The 13,413-nt window shown below is 45.0% G+C and overlaps 1 protein-coding gene across 2 annotated transcripts in view; it reads left to right on the top strand.

Moving 5' to 3' along the window:
* LOC134957518 (microtubule-associated serine/threonine-protein kinase 2-like) overlaps window positions 1–13,413 on the top strand; it is a 193,016-nt gene that overhangs the window by 103,386 nt on the left and 76,217 nt on the right. For both annotated transcript variants that reach the window (XM_063939499.1, XM_063939498.1), the window contains exon 3: window positions 3,504–3,646. In XM_063939499.1, the coding sequence (XP_063795569.1) occupies window positions 3,504–3,646 (143 nt within the window). The remainder of the gene's footprint in view (window positions 1–3,503; window positions 3,647–13,413) is intronic.

Here is a 13,413-nt window from a genome sequence, read left to right as displayed (position 1 = left end):
AGAAGGCTAGGTGAGACCTATTCTAAATCTAAAAAAATTTGAACACTTACAAAGGTTCAAATCAAGATGGAGTCACTCAGAGCAGTGATAACGAACCGGGAAGAAGGGGACTATCTGGTGTCCCGAGACATCAGGGATGCTTACCTCCATGTCCCAAATTTGCCCTTATCACTAAGGGTACCTCAGGTTCGTGGTACAGAACTGTCACTATCAGTTTCAGACGCTGCCGTTTGGATTGTCTACGGCACCCCGGGTCTTTACCAAGGTAATGGCCGAAATGATGGTTCTTCTTCGAAGAAAAGGCGTCTTAATTATCCCTTACTTGGACGATCTCCTGATAAGGGCAAAGTCCAGGGAACAGTTGGAGGTCGGAGTAGCACTATCTCGGATACTGTTACAACAGCAGGGGTGGATTCTAAATATTCCAAAATCGCAGCTGATCCCGACAACAAGTCTCCTGTGCTTAGGGATGATTCTGGACACAGTCCAGAAAAAGGTGTTTCTCCCGGAAGAGAAAGCCAGGGAGTTATCCGAGCTAGTCAGGAACCTCCTAAAATCAGTGCATCATTGCACAAGGGCCATGGTAAAAAAATGGTGACTTCCTTCGAAGCAATTCCAGTCGGCAGATTTCATGCAAGAACTTTTCAGTGGGATCTGCTGGACAAATGGTCCGGATCGCATCTTCAGATGCATCAGCGGATAACCCTATATCCAAGGACAAGGGTGTCTCTCCTGTGGTGGTTACAGAGTGCTCATCTTCTAGAGGGCCGCAGATTCGGCATTCAGTTTTGGATGTTGGTGACCACGGAGGCCAGCCCGAGAGGCTGGGGAGCAGTCACACAAGGAAAAAATTTCCAGGGAGTGTGATCAAGTCTGGAGATTTTTCTCCACATAAATATAGCTAAGGGTAAATTTATAATGCTCTAAGCTTAGCAAGACCTCTGCTTCAAGGTCAGCCGGTATTGATCCAGTGGGATAAAACATCACGGCAGTCGCCCACGTAAATAGACAGGGCGGCACAAGAAGCAGGAGGGCAGTGGCAAAAACTGCAAGGACTTTTCGCTGGGCGGAAAATCATGTGATAGCACTGTCAGCAGTGTTTCATTCCGGGAATGGAAACTGGGAAGCAGACTTCCTCAGTAGGCACGACCTCCACCCGGCAGAGTGGGAACTTCATGGGGAAGTTTTCCACATAATTGTAAACCGTTGGGAATTACCAAAGGTGGACATGATGGCGTCCCGTCTGAACAAAAAATGGGACAGGTATTGCGCCAGGTTAAGAGACCCTCAGGCAATAGCTGTGGACGTTCTGGTAACACCGTGGGTGTACCAGTCGGTGTATGTGTTCCATCCTCTGCTTTTCATACCTAAGGTACTGAGAATTATAAGACGTAGAGGAGTAAGAACTATACTCATGGCTCCGGATTGGCCAAGAAGGACTTGGTACCCGGAACTTCAAGAGATGCTCACAGAGGACTTATGGCCTCTGCCGCTAAGAAGGGACTTGTTTCAGCAAGTACCATGTCTGTTCCAAGACTTACCGCAGCTGCGTTTGACGGCATGGCGGTGGAACGCCGGATCCTAAGGGAAAAGGCATTCAGGAAGAGGTCATTCCTACCCTGGTCAAAGCCAGAAAGGAGGTGACCGCACAACATTATCACCACATGTGGCGAAAATATGTTGCGTGGTGTGAGGCCAGGAAGGCCCCACGAAGAAATTTCAACTCGGTCGATTCTTGCATTTCTTGCAAACAGGAGTGTCTATGGGCCTCAAATTGGGGTCCATTAAGGTTCAAATTTCGGCCCTGTCGATTTTTCTTCCAGAAAGAATTGGCTTCAGTTCCTGAAGTCCAGAAGTTTGTCAAGGGAGTATTGCATATACAACCCCCTTTTGTGCCTCCAGTGGCACTGTGGGATCTCAACGTAGTTCTGGGATTCCTCAAAACACTTTGGTTTAAAACCAGTCAAATCTGTGGATTTGAAGCATCTCACATGAAAAGTGAACATGCTCTTGGACCTGGCCTGGACCAGGCGAGTGTCAAATTGGTGGTTTTTTTCTCAAAAAAGCCCATATCTGTTTGTCCATTCGGACAGGGCAGAGCTGCGGACTCGTCCCCAGTTCTTTCCCTAAGGTGGTGTCAGTGTTTCACCTGAACCAGCTTATTGTGGTGTCTTGCGCCTACTAGGGACTTGGAGGACTCCAAGTTGCTAGATGTGGTCAGGGCCCTGAAAATATAGGTTCCAGGACGGCTGGAGTCAGGAAAACTGACTTGCTGTTATCCTGTATGCACCCAACAAACTGGGTGCTCTTGCTTTTAAGCAGACTTTTGCTAGTTGGATGTGTAATACAATTCAGCTTGCACATTCTGTGGCAGGCCTGCCACAGCCAAAATATGTAAATGCCCATTCCACAAGGAAGGTGGGCTCATCTTGGGCGGCTGCCCGAGGGGTCTCGGCTTTACAACTTTGCCGAGCGGCTATTTAGTCAGGGGCAAACACGTTTGTAAAATCCTACAAATTTGATACCCTGGCTAAGGAGGACCTGGAGTTCTCTCATTCGGTGCTGCAGAGTCATCCGCACTCTCCCGCCCGTTTGGGAGCTTTGGTATAATCCCCATGGTCCTTTCAGGAACCCCAGCATCCACTAGGACGATAGAGAAAATAAGAATTTACTTACCGATAATTCTATTTCTCGGAGTCCGTAGTGGATGCTGGGCGCCCATCCCAAGTGCGGATTATCTGCATTACTTGTACATAGTTACAAAAATCGGGTTATTATTGTTGTGAGCCATCCTTTCAGAGGCTCCGCTGTTATCATACTGTTAACTGGGTTCAGATCACAGGTTGTACAGTGTGATTGGTGTGGCTGGTATGAGTCTTACCCGGGATTCATAAATCCTTCCTTATTGTGTACGCTCGTCCGGGCACAGTACCTAACTGAGGCTTGGAGGAGGGTCATAGGGGGAGGAACCAGTGCACACCACCTGATCCTAAAGCTTTACTTTTTGTGCCGTCTCCTGCGGAGCCGCTATTCCCCATGGTCCTTTCAGGAACCCCAGCATCCACTACGGACTCCGAGAAATAGAATTATCGGTAAGTAAATTCTTATTATATTGCTAGTGTAGAATATACTGCAACTCTTTATAGGCGGTTTATCGGGAAGCTAAGGAATTCCTCCTTAGGGGCAGGGGGCATGTATAGAAAGCGGCTGCGTGCATTACGGATTATTGCGTTACAGTAACCTGCGCACCTCTGTGGGGCGTCACACTGACACCCCGCGTCCATAGCCGCTTATTTTAGTTTTCAAACAATCGTAAACCTCATTTCTAATTTTTAATCTTTATTTACATTTTCGGTTTTGTCTGAAACTCCTTTTTCATTTTCTATGTATCAATATACAAAATGTGTTAATCCTGCAAAATTATAAATGAGACATCTAAGTTATTGTATTGGTTCTGCAGTAACATGAATAATTTAGTAATTGAATTCTGCATTCTCTTAAAGGGAAACAACTTCTTCCGCTATCGAACAGTGTGCACGGCGGAGTGGCCCAGCTAACATGGCAGCCTCCCGGAGAGTCGTCCAATCTGGTCCGGATGAGGAACCAATCCCTTGGTCAGTCCGCACCTTCTTTAACTGCTGGCCTGGTAAGTGACCTCAACTGTTTTATGCCCCCTGTGCTCCTCCATCCTGTCTGAGTGACTGAAGGGTTCCCACGCATTGTAATCTTGTGCTCAGTGGTTGGTGCCTGTAGTTGATTTATCTCTCACATAGTTAAGTGTAGTCTAGAGAATAGTTCTCATTATTTATATGCTCTCTTAGTTTATTCTGTTTTCACACAGTGCAAGTGTACTACAAGTTGTAGTTTAGGGCCTCTTGTTGTGTAGATCGTCATTTTCCCTTATGTCACACTACTGTAAAACTCATTAGTGTGAGTTTGGCCGAGGCACACCAATGGATGCTGACACTCTAGTGTTCAAGTCACATTTTAGGTTTTGCGATATATATACAACTTATGTTATCATGTTCTTAGCGGTGAGTGGGATATTTAGCCTTTTTATCCTGGTTGAAGACTCGCTAGAAGATTAAGCTTCTGTCGATTTATGTTTAAAAAAGTCTGAGGCTGCATTCCTGGACACAACCAGCAGCTCATTAAGGGCCAGTAGTCTCTCAGTGCTGGACCTGATGTTATGTGCAGCTGATGGAGTAACTGGTGACTCCTGCCAGCAGCTGGCTGTCCGGGCCAAGTCAGGAATTTAATGTGTTCCTAGCATCTCCCGTCTCCAGCTGTGTTTAACTCCCGAGCTTTCCAGAGCTTCTGCGAACAAACAGGAGAGTGTGAACCTGGGGGCTCGGGCTGGTCTCCTCCCAGCTCTGTCATTCCCAGGTGGCACAGTACCTAGAAGACTCGAGACAGTCTCCTTTCTTGCCCGACTGGATAGATCCAAATCTCAAAGGACCCAAGCGTTGGCTCTGTATTAGTTTTTTATGGGATCCAGTGTGACCGACACGTTATAAACATTATGCAGAGAATCATGTTTAGTCCGAGAAACCAGTGTCGGATCTTTATTTTCCCGTATTTTGTCCCATTCTGTAAAATGGAAAATAAAGTGTTGTACAGGGAAAAACGATCATAGGAAAATTGTGAATGACTGGAGTCATGATAGATAAGGGTTTGCTGCCATCTAGGGTCTGTTCAGGGTATCATTCCTGCATATTGTCTGTATTTAACTTTTGCTACAGGACTTTTTTTTTTTTTTTTTGAGTTTTCTTGGTAGGCTTTTCATGTTCAGACACCAGTCATGTCCCCTGGCCTTATGATTTGCGTTATCAATCCCAGTAGTTTTAAGGGCCCCATACACTTATAAGACATGACGGTCCGTCATGTCATATAAGATTTCCTCCAACCTCCCGGCAGCCTCCCCGTTGGCAGGATAGTATTATATATACCTTATGCAGTTTTTTTTTTGGCACACAATGTATCTTTTAATAGTTTCTCTTACGTCCCAAAAGGACCATGGGGTATAGACAGGATCCGCAGGAGACATGGGCACACTGTAAGACTTTGAATGGGTATGAACTGGCTCCTCCCTCTATGCCCCTCCTCCAGACCTCAGTTAGATTCTGTGCCTGAGGTGACGTTTCCCCCCGCTCATGAGCTGAACACTCTTTGTGAAAAAGCTTGGGAATCTCCTGACAAAAGGTGACAGATTCCCAAGAGAATTCTAATGGCATATCCTTCACCTCTGACGACAGGGATGCGGCAAGGGATATTGGCCTCTTGGGATCAAGGGCCAATGCCATGGCAATCTCGGCCAGGAGAGCGCTGTGGATTAATCAATGGAATGCTGATACCAACTCTAAGAAAGCTATGGAAGCTCTCCCATATAAAGGTAGTGTCTTGTTTGGTGACGGCCTCGCTGATCTGGTGTCTACAGCTACAGCGGGTAAGTCATCCTTTCTTCCTTATGTTCCTGCACAACAGAAAAAGACGCCGCATTATCAGATGCAGTCCTTTCGGCCCAATAAATACAAAAAAGGAAGAGGGTCGTCCTTCCTTGCCTCTAAAGGTAGAGGAAGGGGAAAAAGGTCGCCTGCTGTGCCAGGCTCCCAGGAGCAGAAGTCCTCCCCGGCTTCTGCCAAGTCCACCGCATGACGCTGGGGCTCCTCTACGGGAGTCCGTACCGGTGGGGGGCGCGTCTCCGACTCTTCAGTCAGGTCTGGTTTCACTCGGGCCTGGCTCCTTGGGTGTTAGACATAGTGTCCCAAGGGTACAAACTGGAGTTTCAAGACGTGCCCCCACACCGATTTTTCAAATCAGCCTTGCCAGTTTCTATCCCAGAAAGGGAAGTAGTGCGTGCTGCGATACAAAAGCTTTGCCAACAGCGTGTCATTGTCATGGTACCCCCATCTCAACGGGGAGAAGGGTTTTATTCGAGCCTATTTGTCGTACCAAAGTCGGATGGCTCAGTCAGACCGATCCTAAACCTAAAATCCCTCAATCTATATTTGAAAAGTTTCAAGTTCAAGATGGAATCTCTTTGAGCAGTGATCTCCAATCTGGAAGGGGGGGATTTTATGGCGTCAGTCGACATAAAAGATGCCTACTTACATGTCCCAATATATCCTCCCCATCCAGCTTTCCTGAGGTTTGCGGTTCAGGATTGTCATTACCAATTTCAGACGTTGCCGTTTGGTCTTTCCACGGCCCGAGGGTCTTCACTAAAGTAATGGCGGAAATGATGGTACTCCTACGCAAGCAGGGTGTCACAATTATCCCGTACTTGGACGATCTCCTGATAAAGGCAAGATCAAAGGAGCAGTTGCTAAGAAACGTGGCACTCTCCCTGACAGTTCTGCAACAAATGGTTGGATTCTAAATTTGCGAAAGTCACAGTTGATTCCGACAACTCGGCTGTCGTTCTTGGGCATGATCCTGGACACGGAACTGCAGAGAGTGTTTCTCCCAGCGGAAAAAACTCTGGAAATCCAGACCATGGTCAAGGAGATTCTGAAACCGGCAAGAGTGTCGATTCATCAATGCACTCAGGTGCTGGGGAAGATGGTTGCAGCTTATGAAGCCATTCCATTTGGCAGGTTTCATGCCCGGGTATTTCAGTGGGACCTGTTGGACAAGTGGTCCGGGTCTCACCTGCACATGCACCGGAAGATAAGCCTATCTTCCAGGACCAGAATATCTCTCCTGTGGTGGCTTCAAAGTTCTCACCTCCTAGAGGGACGCAGGTTCGGGATCCAGGATTGGGTCCTGGTGACCACGGATGCAAGTCTCCGGGGTGAGGAAGCAGTCACACAGGGAAAAAATTTCCAGGGAAAATGGTCAAGCCAGGAAGCTTGTCTGCACATAAACGTTCTGGAATTATGAGCCATCTACAACGGCCTTCTGCAAGCGGAACACTTTCTTAGAGGTCTACCTGTCCTGATTCAGTCGGACAACGTAACAGCGGTGGCGTACATAAACCGCCAGTTCGGAACAAAGAGCAGAGCTGCGATGGCGGAGGCCACAAAAGTTCTCCGCTGGGCGGAAAAACATGTAAGCGCTCTGTCAGCGGTCTTCCTTCCGGGCGTGGACAACTGGGAAGCAGACTTCCTCAGCAGACACGATCTCCCTCCAGGAGAGTGGGGTCTTCATCAAGAGGTTTTTGCAGACGTGACAAGTCGTTGGGGAATTCCTCAAATAGACATGATGGCGTCTCGCCTCAACAAGAAGCTTCAGAGATATTGTTCCAGGTCGAGGGACCCTCAAGCCAGTGCTGTGGACGCCCTGGTAAATCCATGGGTGTTTCAGTCGGTATATGTGTTCCCTCCACTTCCACTCATTTCAAAAGTGATAAGGATCATAAGAAGAACAAGGGTTCAGGCGGTACTCATTGTTCCAGATTGGCCACGGAGGGCCTGGTATCCGGATCTTCAGGAATTGCTCATAGAAGATCCCTGGCCTCTTCCTCTCAGAGAGGATCTGTTACTGCAGGGGCCGTGCGTCTTCCAGGACTTACCGCGGTAGCGTTTGACGGCGTGGAGGTTGAATGCCAAATCCTAACTCGAAAGGGTATTCCCGGGGAAGTCATCCCCACTCTGCTTAAGGCTAGAAAGGAGGTTACGGCGAAGCATTATCACCGTATTTGGAGAAAGTATGTGTCTTGGTGTGAAGCCAAGAAGGCTCCTACGGAGGAGTTTCAGCTGGGTAGTTTCCTCCATTTTTTGCAGGCAGGTGTGGATGCAGCCCTGAAATTAGGTTCCATTAAAGTGCAGATTTCGGCTTTGTCTATTTTCTTTCAAAAAGAATTGCCCGCCCTTCCAGAGGTACAGACTTTCGTGAAGGGAGTACCGCACATCCATCCTCCGTTTGTGCCACCCGTGGCACCATGGGATCTTGACGTGGTGTTGCAATTTCTTATGTCTCACTGGTTTGAACCTTTGCGAAAGGTTGAGTTGAAATTTCTCACTTGGAAAGTGGTTATGCTTTTGGCCTTGGCGTCCGCAAGACGGGTGTCGGGATTGGCGGCTTTGTCTCACAAGAGCCCCTATTTGATTTTCCATGTGGATAGAGCGGAATTGAGAACTCGTCAACAATTTCTGCCGAAGGTGGTTTCTTCGTTTCACATAAAGCAACCTATTGTGGTGCCTGTGGCTACAGATGCCTTGGCTGTTTCAAAATCTCTCGATGTAGTCAGAGCTTTGAAAATTTATTTCGCCAGAACGGCTCAAATTAGGAAATCAGAGGCTCTGTTTGTCCTATATGCTCCCAACAAAATTGGGACTCCTACATCCAAGCAAACTATTGCCCGCTGGATCTGTAATACGATTCGGCATGCTCATTCTACTGCGGGATTGCCGTTGCCGAAGTCCGTAAAAGCCCATTCTACCAGGAAGGTGGACTCATCTAGGGCGGCTGCCCGAGGAGTCTCGGCGCTTCAACTTTGCTGAGCAGCTACGTGGTCGGGTTCAAACACTTTTGCTAAGTTCTACAAGTTTGATACCCTGGCTGATGAGGACCTCATGTTTGCTCAATCGGTGCTGTAGAGTCGTTCGCACTCTCCCGCCTGGTCTGGAGCTTTGGTATAGATCCCATGGTCCTTTTGGAGTCCCCAGCATCCTCTAGGACGTAACAGAAAATAGGATTTTAATGCCTACCGGTAAATCCTTTTCTCCTAGTCCATAGTAGTTTTGATAGTTATGGCTTCCGTTACACGGAGGTTGTGTATCGGTTATGTTCAGCTTGTTGCTGTTTTTAGTTCATGCTGTTAACTGGTATTGCTTAAAAAGCCATGTTGTACGGTGTGTTGTGGTGTGAACTGGTATGTATCCCACCCATGGTTAACAAAAATCCTTTTCCTCGAAATGTCCGTCTCCCTGGGCACAGTTCCTATAACTGAGGTCTGGAGGAGGGGCATAGAGGGAGGAGCCAGTTTACACCCATTCAAAGTCTTATAGTGTGCCCATGTCTCCTGCGGATCCCATCTATACCCCATGGTCCTTTTGGAGTCCCCAGCATCCTCTGCGGAGTAGGAGAAAAGGATTTACCGGTAGGTATTAAAATCCTATTTTTTCATCCATTTACTACGGGATCCGATATATCACGAGTGCAGCACTCGTGATATGTCGGATCTAGGGGGATCCGATCCGATGCACACAGGAACGCGCATCGGATCGGGGGAAAAGCACACCGAAAATGCCCGATTTCACCCAATATATCGGGCCTAATGCCCGAATTGGCCTGAAATCCGGCATTATCGGTCTAGTGTATGGGGCCCTTTAGATTTAACCATCCTAATCAATTCCTCAAACCGTGTTTTAAATAGTCGCTTTATTATCACTGTGTAAATGTTTTTATTGTTATACTAAATGCTTTATCGTTCCCTTCGTTGTCTTTATTGTAGTACAATTACATAAGTCCTGATACATGTTGGTGCCAGTTCTGTGTGTGATCTCAGCCCTGCGGGTGTATGTAACAGTCGGAATCCATATCTGTGCATATAGAGTATTACATGATATTACCTATTCTTATATTCATTTGTTTGTCTCAAATTAAATTTATTGTCAGCAGAAGATAAGCAATGGGTGATCTAAAAACTGTCTTTTTGCACTGTTTTTTGCTAGTTCATCTTCAATAATTTACCAAGTCTGTTGTCTTCTACTCTTCTATAGATGTGATTGGGAGTTGCTAGCAAAGTTGTTATCCACCCATAGATTCCGGGGAACACTGCCCCGTGTGGCCATATTGTCATATAGCATGCTATGATTTAGTTTGCAACATTAACTAGTGTGGCACTCTAATTTAGTGGGAAGAGTAATTGTAGGTGTTCACAGACTGCAGATTTATAAAAGCATTTGCTTGAGCTCTAAGCGTACGTCATTATTGTAAAAGGACAATGTGGTAAAACATCTGAAGCACCGGTATGTCTGCGGACTAGTTTCAGCTGTAGGAGGAGGTGCAGTTGCTCTGGCTGTGGTTGGTATTATCTGGTGCTGTTATTTACCCGTCTGTCCTGTGATTTGTAGTTGACGGCCGTAGACTCACCGCCTGCTCCTGGCACATGCCGCATCCTTTTTATACGTTTTGTTTGTATAAAGGCTGCGCATCTGATTTTTAGTAACAGACAAGCTATACAGGAGTGAGAAATCTCATTTGCTGAATCCATTACACGGTAATCTGTTTGAGAGGAATTTAGCATTCTGAAGGATTTAAATATAAATAAGTTTGAGTCATAATGTACTATTAACATGACTTCAGTCTGAGCCTATAATGTTGTGGATCAGTCTGTATTTTTGTACAGTGTTCTTTGTTGTTACAACATTTGATCACATTGTGGGGCAGGTGCACTAATCCTTGGAGAGAAACTACCAGCCAATCAGCTCCTGTCATTTTTCAAACCCAGCCTGTAACATGTCAGTTAGGAGCTAATTAGCTGGTACTGTATCTCTCTCCACTTTATCACTCTCCAAAGCTTAGTACATTTATTTTTCTTTACAGTTTCTTGTATAGCGCAGCATATTCTGTTGCGCTTTACGATTGCCAGTACATATGCTCTGGTATCTCTAAGGTCCGTGTATGAGCCTTTGGATGGGGGTGTCATCAAGTTATATTGGCAAGGAACCCTCTGCCTTGTTTAAGTTGTGTCCATTTCTCAGTAACATTGCTGGTTCTGAATTCTAGATCATCCCACATTATGGATAGGTCAACTTCCTGTTACCACCATTATTTTGTACCGAGACCAATATTTGTAGAACTCGCCACCTCATCTCCGCCAAAGCCTTAATAAATTGTAAGAACTGCCCATGAAGAGTAATTTTTGCTCCTTCTCCGGGAATACTAATGGGAATCACAGGTTATGGTGTGATTACTCATAGAGCCAGCAGAGGGCAGCAGTGATGGCTGTATTTTTTATTTTTTTTTACTTGTCTGTCATGGTTGTAATGTCAGAATCCAGAAAGTACAGTAAGTAAGTTGATGAGCGTTCCTGGGTGATCTTGTTACTGTGTACACTTCAAACAGATCAGTAAGGGTATCTGTCTCAGTAAGACCTTAAGGGTTTATTCTGCAAATCTTCCTCATTGTTTATTTGTAAGTCACCACATATTCCGCAGAGCCGGACAATCTTCTTACCGATGAGATACGTGCATACAGTGGTGTGTGTGAACCTTTCGGAATTTTCTATATTTCTGGCGAAATTTGGCCTAAAACAACCTCACATAAGTCCTAAAAGTAGATAAAGAGCCAAATCAAACAAATGAGACCAAAAAATTAGATGTGCTTATTTTTTTTATTGAGGAAAATGATCCAATATCACATATCTGTGAGTAGCAAAAGTATGTGAACCTTTGCTTTCAGTATCTGGTATGACCCCCTTACCCCCTTGGGCAGCAGTAACTGCATGTAAACGTTTCAGGTAATTATTGATTAGTCCTGAACATCGGCTTGAAGGCATTTTACTCTATTCCTCCTTACAAAACAGCTTGAGCTATGTTATGTTAGTGAGTTTCCTCCTACGAACTGCCCGCTTTAGGTCCTTCCACAACATTTCGATTGGATTAAGGTCAGGACTTTGACTTGGCTATTCCAAAATGTTACATTTATTCTTCTTTAACCATTCTTTGGTCAAATGACTTGTGCATTTTTGGTCGTTGTCTTGCTGCGTGACCCGCGTTCTCTTGAGATGCAGCTCATGGACAGATGTCCTGAGATTTTCCTTTAGAGTATTCTGGTGTAGTTCAGAATTCATTGTCCGATCAATGATTGCAAGTCGTCCTGGGCCAGATGCAGCAAAACAGGCTAAACTATGTTACCACCGCCTCCACCACCACCACCGGGTTTCACAGATGGTATGAGGTTTTTATGCTGGAATGCAGTGTTCTCCTTTCTCCAAACATAGTGCTTCTCATTCAAACAAAAAGCTATTTTTTTTGGACTCCTCTGTCCACAAAACATTGTTCCAATAGCCTTCTGGCTTGTCCAGGTACTCTTTAGTAAACTGCAGACGGGGCAGCAGTGTTCTTTTTGGAGTGCAGCAGCTTTCTCCTTGCAATCCTCCTGATGGTGGACTCATGAACATTAGCTAAAGTGAGAAAGGCCTTCAGTTGCTTAGAGGTTACCTTTGGTTCCTTTTGTGACCTTGTGAACTAATGGACGCCTTGCTCTTGGCGTGAACCTTGTTGGTCACCACTCCTGGGGAGGGTAATAATGGTCTGGAATTTCCTCCATTTGTAGACAATCTGTCTGACTGCTGATTGATGGAGTTCGAACTCTAGAGTATTTGTAACCTTTTCCAGCCTGATGAGCATCAACAACTCTTCTTCTGAGGTCCTCAGAAATCTCCTTTGTTTGTGGCATGATACACTTCCACAAACGTGTTGTGTACATCAGACTTTGATAGATCCCTGTTCTGTTAAAAAGACCATTGACATCCTTTTGACACTCACAGATATGTGATACTGGATAATTTACTAAAAAAAAAAATGAGTACGTCTAATTTTTTCTCTCATTTGTTTGAGTTGGTACTTTTTATCTACTTTTAGGACTTGTGTGAAAATCTGAGGTAGTTTTGAGCCAAATTTAAGCAGAAATTTAGGAAAATCCTGAAGGGATCACAAACTTTCAAGCACCACTATATATTAAATTTCATAACCGATGCATGAATACGATTAAGCATAAATGTGAGTGAGAAAATAGAAGACTGTTAAACACACAACTTAAAATTAGGCTTACCATACTATGGGGGATATTCAATTATCCGCAAATTCGCTGCAATTTTGCGCCCGAAAAGTGCAGGTGAAAATGGGGAAATCAGCCTGTACCCCAAAAAATGCTAAACTAACATAGGAAAACAGAAGAGAAGTGTGTTAGAGATCACATTAGAGCGTTTTTGGGGACTTAAATTGTGTGAAATGGCTGTTATATGCATTTTTTTAAAAATGCAAAAAAATTATAGAAAGCAATTTTTTTTTAGCAAAATAAATGCTCATTAAATTTTGGGTACATGAAAATGGGTATAAGTATATATTTGGGTCATTTTAGGGTACTTTAAACAAAAGTGGAAACAGACCGATTACTCCCATCTGCAAGCCTAAAAAACACCTGTCCCACTCATAAAGCACCCCAATATACCTGTCCCATACCTTGAACCCCAATTTCCATGACTTTTTACTTTTTCACCCCAAAAATGACATGTCATTATTGGCCAATTAAAAATAATTAAAAACTTCAACGTGCCTAATTAGTCATTAAGGGGGGTGTCCCAGGAGTTCTGTACCATATCCAAACATTTTTACCTTAAAATAGTGACTTTTCCCAACTTTTCACCTGCTTCAGAGAAGGTGAAGTGAAATTAGTGAAAAAATTATCACCGATAAGTTTTCACGGAAAATTGAATAGGCTGTAATTGCGTTTCACGTGAAA

This window comes from Pseudophryne corroboree, chromosome 9, assembly GCF_028390025.1.
Source record: "Pseudophryne corroboree isolate aPseCor3 chromosome 9, aPseCor3.hap2, whole genome shotgun sequence".
In the NCBI taxonomy this organism is placed as follows: domain Eukaryota; kingdom Metazoa; phylum Chordata; class Amphibia; order Anura; family Myobatrachidae; genus Pseudophryne; species Pseudophryne corroboree.
The sequence above is the reverse complement of the archived record's forward strand: the minus strand, read 5'-3'. Positions and strand labels throughout refer to the sequence as shown.